Source organism: Camelina sativa, chromosome 1 (genome assembly GCF_030686135.1).
Source record: "Camelina sativa cultivar CO46 ecotype springtype chromosome 1, ASM3068613v1".
In the NCBI taxonomy this organism is placed as follows: Eukaryota; Viridiplantae; Streptophyta; class Magnoliopsida; order Brassicales; family Brassicaceae; genus Camelina; species Camelina sativa.
The window spans coordinates 13,754,034-13,777,234 of NC_141880.1; the positions used below are offsets into that span (position 1 = coordinate 13,754,034).

The following is a 23,201-nucleotide window of genomic DNA, read 5'->3' on the forward strand; positions in this document are numbered from 1 at the left end:
TGAAATTATTTGAATATAATATAATATTTTGAATACATAAACATTAAACATAAACTGTTACTAAAAACACAACCATCAAAATGAAAACTTATAAACAAAAAATATTATGTAGAATAGACGTAACTTTGTAAAAAACATTATTTAAAGTATTATAAATATATAAGATATTTTATGAAAAATTATAGAAAAGAGCTACAATTAAAAAAATCATAATGACAAAGTGATCTTAACTGAGAATATTGAATTAATGGTTGTAATGAGTAAATGTAATTTTTATTAAATAATTATAATTAAAAATGTATTTAATAAGGAGTGAAACTATATCAAAGAAAATTGAAATTAAAATAGACAACTTTAAAAAAAATGATAAATTATATTTTAAATATAGAAATTTAATAAAACTTACTATATAATTTACAGTTGCGTCTACTTATCTTAACTTTCGTTAAAAAACTATTTAATAAAACTTACTATAGAATTTACAGTTGCGTCTATTCGTCTTAACATTCGTTAAAATATTTAAAATATATTTTATCATGTTTTTTAAAGTTGTTAATTTACATAAATATTTAAAATATATTTATGTTTATTGTTTATGTATTCATACTATTATATTACATTCAAATGATTTCATAATGTATAGTTTTAATTTTAAATTTATTTACTTTTTTCTAAAATACTTCTCCCGTGACATCGGGGGGATCTGAGTCCTAGTAATAATAAAAATAATGGTATAATATATTTTAAAAACTAATGTTACTTTTTTTTATGAGATTGTTTCTTTATTAAAGTATATATATTTTTATATATAAAGGATATTAAACTAACGGAACAACAAGCAAACATGGAGCCTACAAAAAAAAACAAGCAATACATGGATAAAAGTAGAGTATTTTTTCGTCAAAAATATATTTTATTAATTGCAAAGATTAGTATTAGTAGTACACAAAACTTGTGATAGCCATAACGGCAAATTTACAGAATTTATGTAAAAATCCCCAAATATGAGATCATTTTTGGCAAGATAATAGGCAATACTATTACAAGAATAGAGTATATGCGATATCTCGGGTATGTCTGGATTTTCTTGAGTATTTTCAAATATTATTAATTTGATTTTTCGGTTTGTTTTTTTCCAATATTTTCGTTTTGGATTTTTCTAAATTTTGTCAAAAGATAACTAATATTTTAGATAATTTGGATATTCATTCGGTTCTCAGTTTCAGTTCAGTATTAATTCGGATTCGATTGGTATCCATTATGTTAGTACGTCAATCTCGATTTGATTGCACTCTTATATGATCTAGATCCCTTTTAATTTGACATCTCCATTTGATTTTTCTGCATTGCGAAAAATAGTGGAATCACGTTTTAAAACGTAAATAGTTGAAGAAAATAACCATCCATCACTATGGCTTACGCAAAGATAAGTAACAATCACTACTAATAAACCCACAACGATGATTATGAATACTTCTTTCTTCTAATCGATCAAACAAACACATGAGATGGCAAACAAGTGTGATTCAAAACATAAGGATAAATTCAAACAATTTTTTTTTTTGGCAAACATTTACGATTGTTTTAGCTGCGTGAAAGAAGATCAGAAAGAGACTACTTGGTAGCCTGAGCAATAATATTGCTTATGGAACTTGCCTCCTCTTTCGCAGCTTCCACCAATTGATCCTTCAAATATCATCATAACACTCATCATTAACTCAATCCTCAAGGACTAATCCTTTTCTAGTGTCTAAGTGGGCATTAGGATTAAGTAAACCATACCTGGGCTGAAATTATCCTTGCAACTGTCTTCTTGCTCGACTCTTGAAGTTCACCGGCGATCAACAGCTCATCCAGTATATAATACGCCTAGAACAAAACAACCAGATTCGAAAAATGTCATAATGAAGTAAATTACAGAGAGTGTTCAATCACAGATCCTGAAGAGTTGTGTATGTATACATACCTTGTGGAAGTTAAAAATCAAATCGAGTTCACACACCTGAAGATCATAGAATAAACAGCACAGCTCTTAATCAAAATATAGATGTTTAGTGAGATTATGATAAGAGTGGAGGATAAGTGTTTTACTCACACTGCCAAAGTAACGGTCAAGAATCTCGACGTAGTGATGAATTATCTCCAATACCTCTAACTCGTTATCCGCCTCATCAATGCACATGCAGAAGTACAAACTTGCATATCTGCACAAATACACAACCATCATTGTTCATAATCTAACCAGTTTTTTTAAAAGTAGCGCAGGAATATGCTGCGTATATATATATATATATATATAATACCGACTAAGTGTTTTTTTACCTTTTGTAGACAACCTTGTATCCTCTCCATTCGATGAAATTGCAGAGCTTGGGACCTCGGTTCAGAATCACACCGCTGAGTTCGCGTATGACCTGTCGAAAATCATGTTTCCAAATGTAAAGATCAAAGGCAAGCAAAGCATGACCCTGTATTAACTCATTGACAAAACCAAAGCTGTAGATACCTTAGATCTTTCCTTCTGTGTATAAGGCGAATACCATTTGGTGAGCCTTACTTTTCCTTGCCGACTAACTAGAAGCACAAAGTGTATCTGGAAACACAAACAGCAACCTCAGAAGTTTTTTTTTTTTTTCCTTTTCAGGATCATATCACCAACAAGCTTTTCCTTAACAAGAGTCCTAGCAATTCGAGAAAGCATAACTCTAGTTACAAGACATAAAAAAAAAGAGGGAATTGTGAGAGATCCAAGTACCAGAACTTGAAACATATCTACCATCCATCACCATCATTCAGATTTCAGATAAACCGTAGCTAGTGCAAGCAAAATTCAAGTTTCCAACATCACACACATAGAAGAAAGCAAAGCGATATCAAAGAAGATGGTACAGATCTACAAGCTTCTTTTGCCAAATTCAGAGGCGCGCATTTCATTACCAAATCAAAATTTAAAAATCACCATCCGAGATGCGAAAATTCAGATTCAAAAGTGTGTTGGTTTAATTACGAGCAGCATCGTCGATACTCGGAGACACACAAAACCGAAAACAAGATCCGAAACCGAAAAGCAAAGAAGAGTAGAGAGAGATTGTTACCATTTTTGTTATCCGAAAACGAATCTGTAAAAGCTCAGCTCGATTCTCTCTCTAGAAGAAGCCCCGATGATCGTCAAAACTCGAAAGAATCCTTCTTCTGTTTCCGGCACAAAACTATAGACTCACAGGGGTATAATTGTAAATATAAGCTTCTTTTTATTTGACTACGGATCTTGTTCCGGGTCGGATTCATAAATACACAGCGCCCTGATCAATAATACATTTAAAGCCTCACTTTGTCATTTGTCAAACTCTTAAATACACTCCTCCATCCACAACCCACATTTTTACATTTATTAGTACCAAACTCGTGTCATGTTTATCATCAGATCAACACAAACACTACCACAATGATCAAATCAACGTTATATAAAGTCATGGCTAGAAACAATAGGACGTTAAATGCCTTGATCACACATATTGATCAACAATCCCCGAGAGCTTATAACATTGATTCAACAAAGCATTAAGTAGCTGTGTTAAAATTCAAGCAAAGGGAATTATAAAAAAAGAACCTTTGACTTTCTTGTTGATCCAAGCAACCCCCACCAAGTGCAAAACTACCATAATAAGCAAGAGGCTTTGGCCATGGTTTCTGTTGGAGGAAGTTAGCTTTGTATTTTTCCTCAAGTCCCCTCGAGATTTGTTGTATTGCTCTCGTCACCAGTTTAGCCTCTGCAGTTGGCTTCTTCTTCTGATTCTGTTTCTTACTGCCCCCACTCGTCTCCTCTCCATCGATCCTTCTCTTCTTCACTTCCCATCCTTCTATATGCATTCATCCAAATTATTTAAACACTCTTTGTAGAGCTTGAAATGTGAAAGTGATGTATATGTTGAGCTACGAGACTTTCAAAGAAAATGATATAAGCTAGCCATAAAGAAAGAAGGACAAAAAATGACTTTACATAAATTAAGATCATCTGGAGACTTACAGAGTACAAATAGATAGAAAAGAGATCGATGAAGGAAGAAATCAAATCAGGTTAAAATTACATCAATCTAATTTTTGGGTTTTTGTTTTATTACTATCTGTCCTCGTCCGGTGCTCCAAACATCATCTGTTGACTTGAGACGAAGGGCCAATGTCTCTGCTCGATCTGTTGTATTTCATGTGGCTCTTCACTAGCTGTCCAGCTGCAATAGCAGACATTAGTGATAGCTCTCCTGCTAGAACTGTACCAGCCACTATTCTTGCCAATTGCTGTGCGTTCAAACCAGGTGCCTCGTTGTTTGATCCTTTCATACCGAGCAGATTCAAACAAGCTGATTGTGATGCAAGTTGTGTCCCACCTCCAACAGTACCAACCTGTAGCCACATATCATTAAACAGAGAGTTCATGAGTTTGGATACTGCAGCAATATTTTTTAAAAAATCATTTCAGATAGAACATGCAAGAAATATACCTCAATGCAAGGCATTGAGACAGAGATGTGAAGGTCGTTGCCCTCAGCTTCAATTTGGGTCATACAGTGTGAGCTCTCCACGTTTTGAGCTGGGTCTTGGCCAGTGGCGATGAACACAGCGCTGACAATATTGCTTGCATGAGCATTGAACCCACCAAGAGAACCCGCCATGGCTGAACCAGTAAGGTTCTTGAGCATGTTAAGCTCTACAAGAGCCGCAACGCTAGTCTTCAACACTTTCTCCACAATCTCAGCCTTAATCAAGGCTCCACATACAACATGCTTACCACGTCCTTCGATCCAGTTTACACCCGAAGCCTTCTTGTCCGAACAGTAATTCCCTGAACACCATAACACCAATTAATCAAAAAGACTTTACTATAATTCGAAAATCAAGACAATACCACAGAAATAAAGAAAGAAGAGTTAACCTGTGATGCCAACAACATCCATGTCAGGAAACTCGGTCTTTATGAAATCCAAGACATTCTGAACACCTTTGGAGACCATGTTCATCCCCATAGCATCACCAGTACCACACGCAAACCTCGGATATAGATTCCTTCCAGCAATCGTGCATGTAATCTTCTGAAGTCTAGCAAATCTACTCGATCTGTACATTATATACAATAACAAAAAAAAAAAAAAGCAAAACAAGTCAGTCAGCAACAACATTCAAGTCACCATCCTAGCACTAAAGGGACAAAGTTTGTGAAACCCACTTGTTGAAAATGAGAGACAATCTCTCAAAATTAGCAGGATCTTCGAGATAAAACATGGCATCAGCAGCTCTCATTATAGAAGGGAACTTAACAACAGGAGCTCTAGTCATTGCATCTTTCATCAGAACACTTAAAGCACCACCAGACAAGTGAATAGCTTTACAACCTCTATTAGTACTAGCAACCAAACAACCTTCAGTTGTAGCCATTGGCACTGAATACTCAACCCCATCGAGCAGCAACGGTCCCGCAATTCCCACTGGGATCTGAACATACCCAACTGGCATCTCACAGCATTGCCCCAAAATCGAATCGTAATCGAAACCTTCCAACGGAAGACCGGTTAACGACTTACCGGTTATCCTCTGAACCGCTTCTCTCCTAATCGCTGCAGCTCGTTTGCAATCTCCGAGCTTCGTCTCCAATGAGTAAGACGGGATGGTTCCTTCAACCACTGATTTAATAATCTCTTCATCTTCCACCGAAACAAGATCCGAATCAGGGGAATGAACAATCAATGGAGCTAGGGATTGACCACAGGGGACCTTCCTCCGTAAATCCTCATCGTTAACCCAAACATCATCATCGGAAGAAGATCGGAAAATAAGATCGATACCGAAGAAACCAAGGAGGTAGATGAAGGAAGCAACGAAACCAAAGAGAGCGGAGATCTCAGAGAGGTCAACGACGTGAAGAGGCGTCGAGTTACGGATCTTCTCACGCCATCGACTGAGGAGGAAATAAACAGTAGCGAAGAAGAGAGCGAGGAAGAAAGTGTTGGTCAGGTACAACGGAAGAGGAAGCGCGTCAGAGGCTTTGCGAGGAGGAGTAGCGACGGCGACATTGGAGGTTTCTTCGTCGTTGTTTCTGATCAGGAATCTACGACGGAGATCCTCCATTGACGCCGGAGAGACAAAAAAAAGTTTTGATTTTTAATGGTTGAGAGAAATTTTTGGGCTCCAAAAGTGTGAGATTGCAAAAATAGTGGGAAGAGGGTTTATTTATAGTGGTGGTGGTGACATCGAGATCAACGTCAATGTTGTTTATGAATTGAGAGAGAGAGAGAGAGAGAGAGAGAGATGAGAAGGAACAGAGAAGATGATTTTGTCTCCGTCACAATGAATAATAAACTACTTGTTCCCTTTATTTATTTCCACTTTTGGGTATGATTTTAATTTTTTTTAGGGTTAATTGTATTGTTTTTAGTCCAAAATAAGTTAAACAAATTACTATCTTTTGGGATTTTTTGAATCAAAATTCAAAATTTCAAAGCTTTTAGTTTAAAAAAAAAAAAAAAAGAAATAAGAGTTTTCAATTATCCTTGTTCATAGGAAACTAAAATTTTAACTAATAAGAAGAAAGATATATATTGCATTCGAAGCTAAATATTGGATGGATGTAATTTAAATTTTATTTTTAGATTTTTTAAAATTTAATAGTTTTCTAATTAGATTTTCACAAGTCTTTTCTTATTTTGCCGGATTTTATTATTCCTTGTTAACTTTAAGTCCACAACCAAATCACATGGCATTTTTATATATAAAAATAACTTGCATTAGCAATTATCAATAAAATAGTGTATAACACTTTTGGGGATGATTATTAGGGTTAAAGTTTTGTTACTTTTGGGACTTTTTCATATAATTGTATATATATATATATTTAATCCAATATAAGTTAAAGAAATTATCAGATTTACTATATTCAATTAGAGAAATAATATAACGATGAAACGTTTTATTTTTTTGGAATTTTTTAAATAAAAATTCATAACTTCGAAGCTTCTAGTTTTTTATTTCAAAGAAAAAATAGTTTTAAATTAGAAAGAAAAAAAAGTAAAACTATTTTCCCTTTTTATAGTAAAGTCAAGTTATAGCTTAAATGAATGGATGTAATTTTAAACCTTAGTTTTGGCTCTTTTCTTAGTTTGCTGGATTTGCTTATATTCATTGTAAACTAACCACGTTGAGTCCACAACCAATTCACATCACATGACATGTTTTAAAAAACTTGCATCAACCCCATACCAGAACATAGCAGGTAATAGATATAGATTTTATATATATAAATTTTGTATGACTATTCTTTTCTTTGATATTGTTATAAAATCTCGAGCTTAAAATAGTGCCATTATGCATTGCATTGCATGCATTACAGTGGATACATTGTTTTGAAAATACCTGAGTGTTTTGTTGCATTTCCGAGGCACTTGGTTCTACATGCATTGACGTCAGTGTCGTTTTTTGTTGTTATCTTCTTCTGACTACTAGTATTATTTTTGTTTGACCAAGTCACCAAGGACAAGAATCTTTGAGCATCTGTGATTAACGATTCTATTATAACACTCCACTATCACGTGAACTTAGCGACAGTAACGGTATAATTATAACCATTACTGGAGTCTGGAGTATTCTTAAGTAGACACGTAGGTTTTGTGCACCAAAATCAATGTTATAAGACTTTTCTTGAACATCCACTCATAAGAAAAACATTTTCAATCAACTGACTTTTAATCGGTTAAAATTTAAAAGTGAAAAATGATTACAAGAACAAAAAATTGATCCACTTTTAGATTATATACTCTGGCTCTGCTAGTACGATTCATATATTAACACAAGAGGTCTAAACATATCAAGATCCATCCACCCGATACATGAGAATTATGAAAAGCACAATCATTTTACCAAATGTATAAATGTGACAATTGTCTTACTGTTATTAGCCGAGGCTGGGATTTCACTAGTATTAAGAATGTGGCCTTTAAATAGTAGAGATTCTAGAGGCAATTCAATAACTATCAGAAGAAGCCAAGTTGAATTTATAACTCGTGACTAAAGGTCCCAAAATAGCGCATAATAATCCCAAAAGACAAGTATGAAAACCAAAGTAAAACTCAACTCATCCAAAGTGCTACAAACTAAAGCATGGTTTTTACAGAGTATAGTAAGGAAGGATTCGAAAATAATCACTCCACTATCACGTGAACTTGGCGACAGCAACGATAAAACTATGAATGGAGCATTCTTAAAGTAGACACGTAAGAGTGTAGGCTTGTTTTCCACACCAAAATATGCCATCGAGATCGGGAAATTGTAAAAACTATTCGGCATATTTTGACCACATGTTTTAATAGAGACATTTGTCTAATTGTCTTACAGGGATTATGATCTCTCTAGGATTCATAAAATGTGACCCAGTGATACTAAGGCAATTAAAAAACTATCGGAAGTAACAAGGTTGAAGTCCAAACTCGCAAGTAGCAGAAAAGGTCCAAAAAAATAGCTCATAAAAATCCAAAAGATAAAGTTTTGAAACGAAAGTAAAACTCATAAAGAGTGCTGCAAACTAACGCATAGTTTGTTCTGAAAATTGGGAAACAGAGTACAGTATTAAGCAGCTTGTTGAGCAGAAAGTCTCTTCCTGGCTTCCTCAATGATGGTCAACTTAATACCTTTACCCTTTGGAAGAGACACCCATGGCTTTGTTCCTTTGCCGAGAGTGAACACATTTCCCAACCTTGTAGCAAACTCATGTCCTGTTGAGTCTTGGATGTGGATGGTCTCGAAACTTCCCTTGTGCTTCTCACGGTTCTTGATCACACCCACACGCCCTCTGTTTCTTCCTCCGGTGACCATAACTACATTGCCCACATCGAACTTAATGAACTCCACAATCTTGTTTTCTTCAAGGTCGAGCTTGATGGTGTCATTAGGCTTGATGAGCGGGTCGGGGTAACGGATGGTACGACCATCATATGTGTTCAGGTAGGGAATGCCCTTCTGACCAAACTGGATAGATCTCACCTTGCAAAGCTTGAACTGCACAACAGCAAATGAGGATACTTGTTAGAACATATTAGAAACTAGTAATCAACATGAAGATTCGAACCTCCAAACGCAAGTCTAAAGCAATGAATACAGACTTAACTTAGTTTCAAGGAGTTCAGTATTTGGGAATGTAAGGGATTTAGGAGAACAAACCTTAGCTTCCTCATCCTTGATGGAGTGGAGACGGAAACGTCCCTTAGTGTCATACAAAAGACGGAAGTTCTCATTTGTTTTTGGAATAGACACAACATCTGGGAATAATTATGAATCTTTAGTTAGATCACTCATCAAAGAAGCAGAGACAAAAGGGCATAAACATCATCAAGCAACAAAAACAACCACAGCCAGACTCACCCATAAAACCAGCAGGGTAAGTCTTGTCAGTCCTCACTTTCCCATCAACCTGAATATGCCTTTGCATCAAGATCGAAATCACTTCTCTGTAAGTCAACGCATACTTCAACCTGTTCCTGATGATAAGGACAAGGGGTAAACACTCCCTAGACTTGTGTGGTCCAGAAGACGGCTTGGGTGCCTGGACAGAAATAGCAATTATAAGCACCAAATCAAATAAAAACTAAGCTCTAATAAGATATCAATCCAACACAAATGACTTACAAAAGCACCACCAAGTTTGTCAAGCATCCAATGCTTAGGAGCATTGAGCCTCTTCAAATGCTTCTTCAAACCTCTTGCCTAGAGAGAAAAAAAAAACAAATAAATATAAACATCAAAACACATTACATCTTTATAAAACCTCAATCACTAACAAAGTCCCATCATTCAAGACCTCAAATCAAAGGATAACCGAATCCTATCTTCTTAGATCTCAACAACGCCATTTTCAAATCGATCCCAAACCCATATCACAAATCGCACAAAGCAATCAACTTTACATAGTTACATCGAAATGCTATCTAGTTACAAACAGAGATTTTATCGTACCGCACTAAACGAATTCACAGATTGAGACAAACTACCAAAACCAAAGAGAAAACATGGCAAAAACCCTTGTGGAAAATGAGACTAAGAGAGACAAAGATGACGAACCATGTTTGCAGCGTATGAGTTCTGACTCCTCTCCGCGGCTAAAGCAAACCACTCTCACTTATTTCTTCTAGGGTTTGAAAGAAGAGGAGAGTAACACAAAACCCTAATTTTTAACATGTGTCATCCAAAAAATCCTCTGCCACACTTGTGACCAATGTTTAGCTTCGCAGGCCCAGTATAGGCCCAATAAGAGCCCATTTGTTTCCACACTTTTATTTATTTTTCCCTCTCTGAAGAAGATTAGAAAGGAAAAAGAAAAAAAAAACAAAAGGTTGTGAATGTCTCTGTCCCTCCTCAGTTCTCACGCAAGCTCGGAATCTCGCCGGCGGTGAAGCTCCGCCGTAATTAGAAGAGGGAAACTCAGAATTGAGTTTTTTTTGGCTAGGAAGAGATTTTATTGATGTGTAGAAGCGGTTAGTGTGAGGGAAAGAGGAGAATTGTAAGTAGTCAGAATTTGTGAAGGAGACGATGTCGCTGAGGATTAAATTAGTGGTTGATAAGTTTGTGGAGGAGCTGAAGCAAGCACTTGACGCTGATATACAAGATCGGATCATGAAGGAGAGAGAGATGCAGAGTTATATCGAAGAGCGTGAGCGTGAAGTCGCTGAGCGAGAAGCTGCCTGGAAAGCTGAGCTCTCTCGCCGTGAGGTTCGTTTTCTTTGAATTTTGATTTTTAGGGTTTTGGGGAAATCTGTGTGTGGATTCTGATTTTGTGAATTTGGACAGACGGAGATCGCTAGACAGGAAGCGAGGTTGAAGATGGAGAGAGAGAATCTGGAGAAGGAGAAGAGCGTTCTCATGGGGACTGCTTCGAATCAGGATAATCAAGACGGTGCTCTTGAGATTACTGTGAGTGGTGAGAAGTATCGTTGTCTTAGATTCTCTAAGGCTAAGAAATGAGTTGTGGGAATTGGAAATTAGGGCTCGTAACGTAGGGCACAAAAGGGTATTGCAATTCGATAAGGAGAAGATTTGTTCTTTGTTTATGATGGATGAAACGGGAAACTTGGGTTTGTGTAAATTATTAAATTCAATGAAGAAAGTATTGTGTTTTCTTGAAAGATAGTTTGTCTGGATCACTCTTCCTTGCTCTATTCAAACATTTGTTGATTACTGTGTTGTCACACTGATATGTAGGAATTGAGGTCTTTCTGAATGATGGATGTAGTTTGATTAGTATAGATGTTTGTAGGATATATATCTTTCCAGATTCTTCTGTTACAAAGGTTTTTTTCAGGTAGTTTTGCTTTAATGAGCCAGCAACGTATGGTGTGAAGAGAATCTAAGATGCAAGGATGCATGAGTGTGAGTGAATGGTGTGATTATTGGTGTTAGTATCATGATGAGTTTGTTATAGACAAATGTTTTGGGTTAGGGAGATAAAGCACTTACGTTTAACTCATAGAATTCTTTCTCCTGTTCTTGTAACTTGGTACACTGAAAAACCAGCACCCAGTAGCAGGGTTAAACCTAAGAGGTTTCAGAACATAGGGAAGAAGTAGAATGTTGTGTCTTTTAAGGTAAAATGTGATCTTGTTAGTGGTCAAGCTGATAGCCAAACAGATGACCTAGGTTCCATCATCCTTTAGGCTCTAGACTACAACAGTAATGATTGTCTTGCAGCTATAACATACATTGTGGTAATATTGTACCTATTTCCGTATTTCTTGCTGGTTTCTTAATTTACTTAACATAGGTCCTTTTAGTGGAACAAAACAACGCACATACGGCCTTACGGATTTGCATAGGTTTGTTCCGAACTTCCGAAAGATGAATTCTTTCCTGGTTCTTTTAGATTTGCTTGACATGCAGAAATGTGTCCAACATCAGTGTATATACAATGGTAAGAGGATCCATATGTGTTCGTTTAACTTTCAACATTCTCTCTCTGAATTTTATCTACAAAACAAACTTACGGGAATATCTATATCTAATGCACTTATGCAAGCATTAGATGTTGTGGTTGGCTTGAATTTAGATCAGTGTGACTAACAAACCCTAACTGGGAGAGCTCCCTTTGTTTGTAAAGGCGCCTAAGCGTAGTTGTATGATAAGTTTCCAGGTGAGTTCAGTAGTGAACACCTGTCTTTGGGAAGTTGTTACAAAACCATGTCTTGTCTACTTCTCATACTACGATCATTTGATTTGTTAATTTATTAAGCGGTAAGGCATCAAACACTAAGAAGGCTTAGTATGTTTTTTGTGACTTTGTAAATTGATAATAAAATCTACAAGACAAAAGACGTGTTGGGCGAGCCAAACAAGACCACACATGACAGTATACTGAAACGCAAATCCGATGGATTCAATAAAAGTTATAACAGGATGAACAAAACAAAGAAAGCAGCAGTCTATGTTGGTCAATTAATAATAAAATCGAAGATAAAGACAATAATAGATTAGGCTGTGTTCTGGTTGATTTGCACAGAGCTCGGAACATAAGAGCACCCAAGTGGCCAGCAAAGTCGGTGCCTAGATTTGCCAAGATCAACTTTCTTAAAGTAGCCCTTCTTTCCAATGATGTGAGCTATGTTGCGAGTGGGGTTACAGCTACCTACGTTCTTATCAAGAACCACGGCCACCTTCTTCCTCTCGTCAACGAAGAAACTCCCACCCATAAAACAGAAGGAATAACCGGTGAAAGGTTTCATATCAACCTTTAAGAAGGACTTGTTCCACGAAACTGCATTAGGCTCAATCTTGCTGCTAATCCATATCTTCAAGGTATATGGAGATGAGCATCGCTGAAACAACACGGCAAGCTGTTTTTCCCCAACACTAGATAGAGCTACAGTATCTCGAACGAAAGGGTGAAACGGCAGAGGCAGACGCGGTCCAAATCTCTCAGTGGTGAAGTCAAAACAGAGTAAGAAATAAGAATGATCTCCTCCTGCTGGGAAAACCTTGTCACGGGCAAACCAGTAAGTGTTACCCTGTAGAGACAAGCCACGGTGAACAAATTCTATATCCCAGTCCGGATTGACATCAAGAACCTTCCATGAATTAGAGCCAAAACTGTAAATTTCAAACTCACGAAGTTGGGTACACATGTTTTTGTAGTCGTATACATCCACAAATCTCAAGACTTTGTGGTTCTTCTTCAGCTCGTCGTAGCCAAGAGCGTACCTGTCCCATATGTTGAAAGAGTTTCTAGGTTGGACCGACCATGTTTGACTTGAACAAGGGTTCCAAACAACAAGCCTAGATATGTCTTCTTTGGTGGGTGTGCATAACAATAAACCATCGCAGTGAAAGATATTGGATATGCCGACTCGATCTGCATCCTCCATGCTAATAAGTTGACCTACACGCTTTATACGAGTAGGAGAGCGGAGATTGACGCTGAATAAAGAGACCCTGTAATTGAGCATCATCACCACATGAAACGCCTTCCTCTGCTTCTTCTTTGCTTTTTCTTTGCCGATGTGCCTTCTTGTAAAGGACCCATCTTTGGATAAAGTGTTCCACTTTTTGCATGTTGATCGCACTCCTCTCAGAGATGTCACCGGAATCCTAAAGAGCACCTCCTCTGCCAAATCCCTTGGAAGATCGGAGATCATCGTCGTTCACCGATCGAATTTTGCTTGGGAAACTTTATATATTTAATATGCCCACATTATAGGTCCATAGTTTCTACTTTTATTTAGTATAGCTTCTATTTTTAATATGAATAATTTTTAAAAAATATATATTATACTAGTGATCGAAAAATAGGAATACTACTAGTATAATATATATATTTTAAAAATTATTGATATTAAAAATAGAAGCTATACTAAATAAAAGTAGAAACTATAATTCAAATAGGATTTTAAAGAACCAATCCTAATGAAACATCTCAATATTTAACATTTTTGAAAATTTCATTAATTAACATTTTTGAATGTTAATATTTTCTATGCAATGATATTAATAAAAAGGGAAAAATAAATCTATGGAAAGAAGATATATGTAATTTCTAAGAAAACAATATATGAAATATATACAAATTGTGTATTCTTATTCTTATTTTATTAATCTTCTGGTTTTCAAACAAAATAGAAATATTAACAAAAATATTTTATTATATAAAGGGTGAATTTGCTGAGTAGCAAAAAAAAAAAAAACCTAACAAATAATAAGCTTTTGGGATTTGTGAAAATTATCGACCCATTCGAATTGGAAAATCTTATTAGCGGGAAAATTTTGTTTCTTGAGATTTGGACAACATGGTACGGTGGTACTATAACTTATTTATTTGTCACAGTTTGAATTCTTTGGAGATGGTATGATACGACTAGACTATAATAGTATTCAATTAATAACATCATCGTCACAGCAGATAGAGCCAGATGGATAATTCCAATTGTGTTTTAACGTTAAAGGCCGATTTTGTCGGGTTTTAATCTTAGGAGCTCTCTACTCTCCGTCAAAAATTCTGAATTACTCCTTCTCTAAAATTTAATTTACTTTGGATTTAAAACAATTCGAAAATATAAGTAAATACCTTTATATCCCTAATAATTAGAGAGTATTACTGAACCCAACCAGTTAAAATGGATTTAAACATATGAACTTGTTATACTTGTATTAGGAGTGAATAATTAAGCTGGTTTAATATGTTTTGGTTAAGCTTAATAGATTAGATTTTCGGTTTAGATTAGTTCCGGTTTACTGTAAATGGTTGTATATAGATAAATATTGTAAAGTTTGTTAGGGAATTGATGAAAAAATCATTTCACAAAATCTCTTAGCTCATGAACTCTATTATGGTATCAGAGCTTTTCTTCCGCAAATCTCTGTGATTTCATCATCTTCTTCTTCAAATTCTCCACAATCACACCGACGAAATCGTTTCTATCATCATCGGTTCATCTTCTGCATCGTTGATTTTGGCGAAAATGATGAAAAAGGGGGAAAATTGAGGAATCAGAGTGAAACACCTGAGATCGATACATCTGCAGTGAGGATCACTCGCGGATCAGTCGTGCTTGAAGATACAAAGGTGGAATTGGTGAAACAACAATGTAATCTCAAATCGGAAGGATATGGAACTCACAGATCTGCGTCGAAGTCATTGGAAACTTTCGACAGTCCATTAATTCTTCAATCGTCCGATCACCCAGGTTTGATGATTGTTGCTCATGCTCTTGATGGAACGAATTACAATAGCTGGTCGATTGCGATGAGGATTAGTCTAGATGCTAAGAACAAACTCAATTTCATTGACGGATCCTTACCTAGGCCATGTGAGAGTGATTACGATTTCAAGATCTGGAGTAGATGCAATAGTATGGTGAAGTCATGGATTCTCAATGTTGTGAGCAAGGAAATCTATGATAGTATCTTATACTATCAAGATGCAGCAGAAATATGGGATGATTTGTTCACAAGATTTAAAGTGAATAATCTACCAAGAAGGTATCAACTCGAACAAGCTGTAATGACTTTGAGACAAGGTCAACTTGATTTGTCAAGCTACTTCACGAAGAAGAAGACTCTGTGGGAACAGCTAGCCAACACTAAGTCTAGAAATGTGAAGAAGTGTGATTGTGATCATGTCAAGGAGTTGCTTGAAGAAGCTGATACGAGTCATGTGATACAATTCCTCATGGGATTGAATGATGAATTCAATAGTATCAGAAGTCAGATACTGAACATGAAGCCTAAACCAGGATTGAATGAGATTTATAACATGTTGGATCAAGATGAGAGTCAAAGATTGGTGGGAGTTTCTTCTAGGCCAAAGCCACCTCCTACTGCTTTCCAGTCTCAAGCGGTGATTCCGGATCAAAACTCAATTCTGATGGCTCAAGGAAACTTTCAAAAGCCCAAATGTTCTCATTGTTCTCGAGTTGGTCACACTGCGGACAAGTGTTACAAAATTCACGGATATCCGCCTGTTCATCCAAGAGCTAAGAAGAACAATTATGTTGGAAGTACAAACTTGGCGAGTAGTGGACAGATTGAGGATCAGAAGGATCAAATGGGGACAGAAGTGCATGGAGAAATGTCGAATGATCAACTCCAACAAATGATTTCTTACCTCAGTGCCAAGCTTCAATCTCCCTGTATCACTTCATGCCCTGACAAAGCTATAGCCTCGACTTCGAACTCTGTACCTTCTATCTCACAGATATCTGGTACTTTCCTATCTTTATATGATTTCACTTTTTATGACATGTTGACATCTTCTATACCTCATGAAACTGAGTTGTCTTTTAGAGCTTGGGTTATAGATTCAGGAGCTAGTCATCATGTTACTCATGAAAGAAATCTTTATATAGAGTATCAAGCCTTAGATAGAACTTTTGTTAGATTACCAAATGGTCAAACAGTTAAAATAGAGGGAACTGGTTATATTCAACTTACTGATGCTTTGTCTCTTTATAATGTGTTGCATATTCCTGAATTTAAATTTAACTTGCTAAGTGTTAGTGTTATCACGAAATCTTTGAAGTCTAAAGTGAGTTTTACTTCTGATGAATGTATGATACAAGCTCTTACTCAAGACCTAATGATTGGGAACGGTAGTCAAGTCGCAAAGTTATATGTCTTGAACTTGGATAAGTCTCTTGTTAATGTGTCTTGCTCTACTTTTCCTGGTAAGTCTGTCTGTTCTACTTCAAAAGATAATTCAGAAATGTGGCATAAAAGGTTAGGACATCCATCGTTTGCTAAAATAGAGTTTCTCTCTGATGTCTTACTGTTATCTAAATCAAATATCAATAAAGCTAAAGTTCATTGTCGTATTTGTCATTTGTCGAAACAGAAACATTTACCTTTCAAATCATTGAATCATATGAGTGAAAAAGCTTTTGAATTGGTTCACATTGACACTTGGGGTCCTTTTTCTGTTCCAACCGTTGATGGATATCATTATTTCTTAACAATAGTTGATGATTTTAGTCGAGCAACTTGGATATATATGCTGAAACAAAATTTTGATGTTTTACATGTTTTTCCTGGTTTTATTAAAATGATTGAAACTCAATATAATACTAACGTTTGTTCTGTGAGATCCGACAATGCTCATGAATTGAAATTTGCTGATTTTTATCTGAAAAATGGAATTAAATCTTTTCATTCTTGTCCTGAAACTCCTTAACAAAACTTTGTGGTTGAAAGAAAGCATCAACATTTGTTGAATGTAGCTAGGTCTCTTATGTTTCAGTCAGGTGTTCCTCTAGAGTATTGGGGCGATTGTGTATTAACCGCAGTATTTTTAATCAATAGATTACCATCTCCTGTCCTAGATAATAAGACACCCTTTGAGAAATTAACTAATAAGAGTCTTGATTATCATAGTTTAAAAGCCTTTGGTTGTTTATGTTATTGTAGTACATCCTCTAAGTCTAGAAAAAAATTTGAACCTAGGGCTAGAGCTTGTATATTCTTAGGCTATCCATCAGGTTACAAAGGTTATAAGCTACTAGATATAGAGACATACTCAGTTTCTATTTCAAGGAATGTCATTTTTTATGAGGATATCTTTCCTTTTGCATCATCTACTATCCCAGATGATGCAAAGACTTTCTTTCCTCATGTTTCTCTCCCTGCACAAATCAATGATGAACATTTGCCTCTAGTGCAATCATCTTCTGATGCTTCTCATGCCATCGATGAGACATCCTCCATGGTTTCTGTTCCTTCTGAACCTAAACCAACTCGGCAGAGAAAATTGCCTTCCCATTTGCAGGACTTTCATTGCTATAATAATACTCCTACTATAACTAAGCCTACAAACACATCACCTTATCCATTGACAAATTATATTTTTTATTCAAATCTATCTCAGCCTTTCTGTGCTTTTATTAATGCCATTGCAAAGTCAAAAATTCCTAAAAACTATTCAGAGGCTCGGTTGGACAAGGTATGGGTTGATGTTGTGGGAAAGGAGATTGGTGCTTTTGTAAGGACTCAGACGTGGAGTGTTGGTGAATTACCTCTGGGTAAGGTTGCTGTAGGTTGTAAATGGTTGTTTACAATCAAGTATCATGCAGATGGAAGTATTGAACGATACAAGGCTCGCTTGGTGGCAAAGGGGTATACTCAACGAGAGGGAATTGACTTTGTTGAAACTTTTTCACCCGTTGTGAAGATGGCAACGGTAAAGATGGTTCTTTCCCTCGCACCTAAAATGCAGTGGTCATTACATCAATTAGACATCTCTAATGCATTTTTGAATGGTGACCTCGATGAGGAAATATACATGAAGTTGCCACCAGGTTATGCTGAAATTCAAGGAGAAACAGTCTCTCCTACTGTTGTATGTCGCTTGCGTAAGTCCATATATGGATTAAAACAAGCATCTCGACAGTGGTTTCTTAAATTCAAGGCTACTTTGAAAGGTCTTGGTTTTGAAACATGTAATGGTGATCACACTCTGTTTGTCAAGGAGACGGGTGATCAATTTCTTGTTGTCTTGGTGTATGTTGACGACATCTTAATCGCTAGTATAGATGCTGCAGCTGCTGGTCATTTGCGCGATCAGTGAGTTCTCACTTTCAGTTAAGGGATCTTGGTCCTCTGAAGTTCTTCCTTGGTATTGAACTTGCTCGAAGTGATGCAGGTATTACTCTTTCTCAGAGGAAGTACGTTCTTGATCTATTGGAAGAAACTGGTTTCTCGGACTGCAAGCCTTCTCCTATTCCAATGAAGCCTGATCAGCATATGTCGTTAACAGGATTGTTTAAGAAGTAATCTAAGGTGGTACTCGAGGAGATTGAACCAGCTTCTGACTCTCTCGATACTTCACCAACTCCTATTCTTTTATCTACTGCTGAGAGTGCACTTATTCATGATGCTAAGCACTATAGGAGATTGATTGGCAAATTACAATATTTGACCATTACGAGATCGGATATTTGTTTTTCCATGGGCAAATTGGCACAATATTGTTCGGCTCCACGGAAGTTTCATCTTCAAGCTGCTCACAAGATCCTGCGTTACTTGAAAGGGACCATTGGCCAAGGACTTTTCTATGGTAAAGACAATGACTTCTCTATTCGTGGGTTTTCTGACGCAGACTGGGGTGCTTGTCCAGACAGTAGAAGGTCGGTGACAGGTTTTGCGATCTTCCTTGGTCAATCATTGATATCTTGGAAATCTAAGAAACAACAGATGGTCTCGATGAGCTCTGCAGAATCTGAATACAGAGCGATGAGCAAAGCTACCAAGGAGTTGCTATGGTTCACATACATTTTGAAGGCATTGCGGATTCCTTTCACTTATCCAGCCTATTTGTATGGTGACAACACCGCGGCTCTTCACATTGCTAACCATTCCGTTTATCATGAACGCACAAAACATATAGAGTTTGACTGTCACAAGGTTAGAGAAGCAATTGAAGATGGCGTTTTCAAGACTATGTTTGTGCGTACAGACAATCAGTTGGCTGATATTTTAACAAAGGCTCTTCATCCAGCTCCTTTCAGAGATAATATTCGCAAGATGGGAGTTATCAATATCTACTCACCTCCATCTTGAGGGGGGGGGGTATTAGGAGTGAATAATTAAGCTGGTTTAATATGTTTTGGTTAAGCTTAATAGATTAGATTTTGCTCATGAACTCTATTAACTTGGGTCGAAAATCAATGTTTCTTTTCTTCGTTCGATTCGTAAGGAACCCAACTCATCTCGATTCATCTTTTTTTCTTTGTATGAGTGCAGTGGGTATCTGATTGCAAGTAGAGACAAGGAACAAACATATATGAGCAGCGAATCCTCGTGACGTAAATTAAAAGCGAGTCTCTAAAGGCAGATGGAGAAGTAGCAGCGGCGCCGGAAGTTCAATTTGATGAACCAATTCAGTCAATATCTTGGGATTCCACGGTAGTTTTTAAAGTATAACTTGGTAAAATAAGACTTATGTTTGTTAGTTATAAATTTCTAAAACAAAAAGGTACAACCTGGTACAATTTGGTACAACTTGATTTTGATTTCAGGATTCGCTGAAGAATACAAACCATTACAATCTCTGAGAATGTATTTTGAAGCGGAAAAAGTGTTATATTCATAAGTTCGTGAAAATATTGGAGGGTCATCTTAAAGACTGGGAAATCAAATAATCCAGTGAGCATACACAGTCCAAACACTTCTTCCACATGTCAAGAGACCAAAATCATAAGGTGATGAGTATGCGGATCAGTGGATGTTGTGTTCTACACACAACTTGTTTAGAGAAGAGGAATGAGTGTTGGTTTATGAGAAAGAGGTCCCATGGGAGGGAAAAGAAGCATTGAAAAGGGGTCTAAGGTTGGAGGTATGAGTCCAATTGTGACGAGGAAAAGGAAGAGGAAGGTTTAAGAATTTTATGTGAACCATTTGATTATTGTTTTATTTTGGTATAAATGTCTCGATTTTGGTAAAATTGTTGTTGGTTTCCATTTGATTTGGTTGTTTTCTTTTTGGTATTCAAGTTATTTAGCTAGGTAAAGCTGTTTTGTACAGATTAATGGGGAAAAAGATACATAGTTGTACTTAGTTGTTCATAGTTGTGATAGTTGTACAAACTGGTGATGAATTGAATATTGAAATCGAATATGACTTACCTTGTTAATTGAGTTCCACGAATCATCAGATCGTCCTTCTCTCTATATGCTTTTTCTTAAATGGTTTTAATGGAGAAATGGCGTAGATATGAGTTTTTGGAAACTTTTGGGAGTTAAATGATTTTTTTTATTATTATTTCAAAATGTGGGTCAAATCAGAATAACATGTGGTCAATTGGGCCGTCATTAACTGCACGTATCGCCGCAAAGCAAGTAAAACTGCCAGGTGGCACCGCAAAAACGAACACAGTTGTTCCTAGTTTCCAAGTTATTCTCGCTTATACATAGTTGTACATTTCGAGTTTTTTTGTGTATAATCAGTTATACTTGGCTTTAAAGTAAAATTTTCTAGTTGCACCAAAGATTTTACTTCTATTTTATTACATTCCCCATATTCTTATTCAAAAGTATGTTTGAAAACATTATTTTCTTGTGTTTTGCAATGTAATTGGGATAATAGTAAGGAAGTCATGTAGCAGTATAAGGTATTTCTTGTACATGAATGAATTTCATGAAGACTAATTTCAAAAAAAAATTTACGGTTATTTGTGAAAATTTAGCACACAAATCCTGAATATAAAGTGCATATGAAGATTTATAACATTGTTTATGAAATTTTAATTAAAAGGTGGACATAGTTATACAAGTTGGACGTAGTTGTACTTATTGAATGAGTGCAACGCCATATATAGTTGTACAATGCGAAACCAAATTTTACCTTGTGTACGTTTAAAAGGTAAATATGAACGAATAATATGAATATGGTCGTAGTTGTACCATTAGTTGGTTTAAGTTGTACAAACTGAATGAGAGCAAAGTCATACGTAGTTGAACTACTATGAAACCAAGTTGTACCAAGTTTTACAAAACTCATCTGAGTACAAATACACTCATACAGCTTCAAAGGCTCCTTCGGCTCCAAAGGCTCGTGCAGTTCTGCTGGTTCCTTGCCTCTATAAAGAGTAACAATATCCAAATTAACTTATCATTAGCTTTACCACTTGAAATCAGTTCACCATAATTCAGACAAACTAAACTCTTGGAATCCATTGATACTTATCTTCGGTCTTTGTATAATTTCCATCATGATAATAGATGCTGATGGAAAGGTTGTTCATTGTTTCTTCCTGAAAAATTAGAATTATAACTAAATTAACACTAAATAAAATAATATTTGTACCTTTAAGAATAATAGTTGTACCAGTTATACAAATTCTAACAGTTATACCAAGTTGTTTTAGTTAGACCATTTGTGCCAGTTATACTCAATTTTCTAGTTCTGATTTGTTTGCAACCCAATTGATTTTTGGTTCAAAAACACAATTATATCTACAATTCACTACGAATCAACAACTAGTAGAGAATATAACTCATTTGTCTGAAACTAAAGTGAATCAATATTAGAGAAAGATGTTCTTGGGTATAAAGCTTCGCTTTCAATGGGGGTAAACCTTCGTGGTCGATATGCACGATGATGATGGATGAGGGATGATTTGTGATTGGCCCAATATCTCAGTTGTGATTGGCTGAATTTGTTTCTATTTTATTAATCAATTCAATTACAAATTGGTTTTGACATTCGGTTTGTACCGATTTGGTAAGGGTAAACTTGGATTTGTGTTATTTCATTAAAAGTATGAGAGTAGAGGAGATTATAGGAGAGTACTCAGAATTTTTGTTGGATAGTAGAGAGCTTTTCAGAATTTAACCCGTTTTGTCTTGGTTAAGAAGCCAAGTCATGTTAAAGGATTACAGAGGGACAAATACGTAAGAAAGTGGAAGATGAGAGGGTCAATCTGCAAAGAGATCTGAGGCTCGCAGTTGTGACGTGTTAGAGCATCATTAGTGCCTCTCTTAATTAAGTTACTCTCAAATTAATTAATTATATAATTAATACTAATTTAAGCAAAGCAACCCTAAAAGTATTTTTTCAAAATAATTCCTTTATTAGAGAATAATCTTTTAAATAATACTAGGTTTTGAACCCACGCTACGCGTGGGTATATTTGATATATTTTGATGAAAACCATATACGATTGATGACGATAGTAAAATATTATTTTATAAAAAATTTAAATTAGTATTAAGGAAAAAGTTAAATTTCAGATACACAATTTTTTGAAATATAAAAATCGGTTATGTTATAAAATAAAATCGGATAAAAAAAATCATGAATTTAACTAGACATCCAGGCGAGACGAATTAAACTGATGACCTCACATATCCTAAACCATTTTTTTGACTACCAGAAAAACAAAACAATTTTATCATTATGAATTTAACTCGTTTTCATATTTAATTGATCGCTACCACCTATGTTTGCGTGTTTTCTATTCAATGTTTTCTTATTTTTCATATTCTTGCTTGTCATTTCTATTGTCAAATTTTGTGGTAATCGTCATCAGTACTTTACTGTCCGGTTCTTCGCTATACTCTTTTTCTTCTTCATCCTCGTCAACTTCTTCACTTTCTTCCACTAAAAAACCTTTTTTAGACTACCACACAACTTGTTAATCGATCAAACTCTTTTTCACTATACTCTTTTTCTTCTTCATCCTCGTCAACTTCTTC

General features: G+C 35.8%; 6 protein-coding genes and 1 pseudogene across 7 annotated transcripts; 3 read left to right on the forward strand and 4 right to left on the reverse strand.

Moving 5' to 3' along the window:
• Window positions 1-1,461: 1,461 nt before the first annotated feature.
• LOC104791001 (AP-1 complex subunit sigma-1) lies at window positions 1,462-3,941 on the reverse strand. 2 transcript variants are annotated; one of them, XM_087458447.1, is made up of 8 exons: window positions 3,611-3,941; window positions 3,096-3,302; window positions 2,507-2,593; window positions 2,323-2,414; window positions 2,096-2,204; window positions 1,967-2,002; window positions 1,783-1,869; window positions 1,462-1,686 (listed from the first exon to the last, which is right to left on the reverse strand). In XM_087458447.1, the coding sequence occupies exons 2-8, from the start codon at window positions 3,096-3,098 to the stop codon at window positions 1,615-1,617; spliced, it is 486 nt and encodes a 161-aa protein (XP_087314573.1). In that variant the 5' UTR covers window positions 3,099-3,302; window positions 3,611-3,941; the 3' UTR covers window positions 1,462-1,614. The 2 variants fall into 2 exon arrangements, with proteins under 2 accessions (XP_087314573.1, XP_010515106.1); XM_010516804.3 differs by lacking the exon at window positions 3,611-3,941 and having other exon boundaries at window positions 3,096-3,357.
• Window positions 3,942-3,982: 41 nt separating this feature from the next.
• Window positions 3,983-6,558, reverse strand: LOC104791012 (3-hydroxy-3-methylglutaryl-coenzyme A reductase 2). Its single transcript, XM_010516814.3, has 4 exons — window positions 5,222-6,558; window positions 4,931-5,112; window positions 4,500-4,840; window positions 3,983-4,401 (listed from the first exon to the last, which is right to left on the reverse strand). The coding sequence occupies exons 1-4, from the start codon at window positions 6,118-6,120 to the stop codon at window positions 4,150-4,152; spliced, it is 1,674 nt and encodes a 557-aa protein (XP_010515116.1). The 5' UTR covers window positions 6,121-6,558; the 3' UTR covers window positions 3,983-4,149.
• A 1,920-nt stretch (window positions 6,559-8,478) lies between these two features.
• On the reverse strand, window positions 8,479-10,274 carry LOC104791025 (small ribosomal subunit protein eS4z). The gene is made up of 5 exons (XM_010516827.3): window positions 10,099-10,274; window positions 9,667-9,744; window positions 9,403-9,583; window positions 9,202-9,299; window positions 8,479-9,039 (listed from the first exon to the last, which is right to left on the reverse strand). The coding sequence occupies exons 1-5, from the start codon at window positions 10,099-10,101 to the stop codon at window positions 8,611-8,613; spliced, it is 789 nt and encodes a 262-aa protein (XP_010515129.1). The 5' UTR covers window positions 10,102-10,274; the 3' UTR covers window positions 8,479-8,610.
• Window positions 10,275-10,313: 39 nt separating this feature from the next.
• LOC104791035 (uncharacterized) lies at window positions 10,314-11,159 on the forward strand. Its single transcript, XM_010516836.3, has 2 exons — window positions 10,314-10,746; window positions 10,825-11,159. The coding sequence occupies exons 1-2, from the start codon at window positions 10,567-10,569 to the stop codon at window positions 10,996-10,998; spliced, it is 354 nt and encodes a 117-aa protein (XP_010515138.1). The 5' UTR covers window positions 10,314-10,566; the 3' UTR covers window positions 10,999-11,159.
• Window positions 11,160-12,379: 1,220 nt separating this feature from the next.
• Window positions 12,380-13,710, reverse strand: LOC104791046 (F-box protein At2g18780). The gene has a single exon (XM_010516847.3). The coding sequence runs from the start codon at window positions 13,656-13,658 to the stop codon at window positions 12,498-12,500; it is 1,161 nt and encodes a 386-aa protein (XP_010515149.2). The 5' UTR covers window positions 13,659-13,710; the 3' UTR covers window positions 12,380-12,497.
• Window positions 13,711-14,429: 719 nt separating this feature from the next.
• Window positions 14,430-18,780, forward strand: LOC147949892 (uncharacterized). Its single transcript, XM_087511142.1, has 4 exons — window positions 14,430-14,476; window positions 14,857-16,734; window positions 17,419-18,554; window positions 18,650-18,780. The coding sequence occupies exons 1-4, from the start codon at window positions 14,430-14,432 to the stop codon at window positions 18,778-18,780; spliced, it is 3,192 nt and encodes a 1,063-aa protein (XP_087367268.1).
• Window positions 18,781-18,954: 174 nt separating this feature from the next.
• LOC147949893 (secreted RxLR effector protein 161 pseudogene) lies at window positions 18,955-19,566 on the forward strand (annotated as a pseudogene).
• The last annotated feature ends 3,635 nt before the right edge of the window (window positions 19,567-23,201 follow it).

Coding starts and splice junctions, on each gene's coding strand:
- LOC104791001 (XM_087458447.1), bottom strand. Junction 2,415..2,506: donor CACAGAAGGAAAGATCTAAG/GTATCTACAGCT, acceptor GATTTTCGACAG/GTCATACGCGAACTCAGCGG. Junction 2,205..2,322: donor TACAAGGTTGTCTACAAAAG/GTAAAAAAACAC, acceptor GTATTTGTGCAG/ATATGCAAGTTTGTACTTCT.
- LOC104791012 (XM_010516814.3), bottom strand. CDS start 6,120: ATGGAGGATCTCCGTCGTAGATTCCTGATCAGAAACAACGACGAAGAA. Junction 5,113..5,221: donor TTGTCTCTCATTTTCAACAA/GTGGGTTTCACA, acceptor TATAATGTACAG/ATCGAGTAGATTTGCTAGAC. Junction 4,402..4,499: donor TCTCAATGCCTTGCATTGAG/GTATATTTCTTG, acceptor ATGTGGCTACAG/GTTGGTACTGTTGGAGGTGG.
- LOC104791025 (XM_010516827.3), bottom strand. Junction 9,300..9,402: donor TTACCCTGCTGGTTTTATGG/GTGAGTCTGGCT, acceptor AATTATTCCCAG/ATGTTGTGTCTATTCCAAAA. Junction 9,040..9,201: donor TCAAGGATGAGGAAGCTAAG/GTTTGTTCTCCT, acceptor GCTGTTGTGCAG/TTCAAGCTTTGCAAGGTGAG.
- LOC104791035 (XM_010516836.3), top strand. CDS start 10,567: ATGTCGCTGAGGATTAAATTAGTGGTTGATAAGTTTGTGGAGGAGCTG. Junction 10,747..10,824: donor CTGAGCTCTCTCGCCGTGAG/GTTCGTTTTCTT, acceptor GAATTTGGACAG/ACGGAGATCGCTAGACAGGA.
- LOC104791046 (XM_010516847.3), bottom strand. CDS start 13,658: ATGATCTCCGATCTTCCAAGGGATTTGGCAGAGGAGGTGCTCTTTAGG.
- LOC147949892 (XM_087511142.1), top strand. CDS start 14,430: ATGGATAATTCCAATTGTGTTTTAACGTTAAAGGCCGATTTTGTCGG. Junction 16,735..17,418: donor TCAGAAATGTGGCATAAAAG/GTTAGGACATCC, acceptor ATGTTATTGTAG/TACATCCTCTAAGTCTAGAA. Junction 18,555..18,649: donor TATAGATGCTGCAGCTGCTG/GTCATTTGCGCG, acceptor GAAGTGATGCAG/GTATTACTCTTTCTCAGAGG.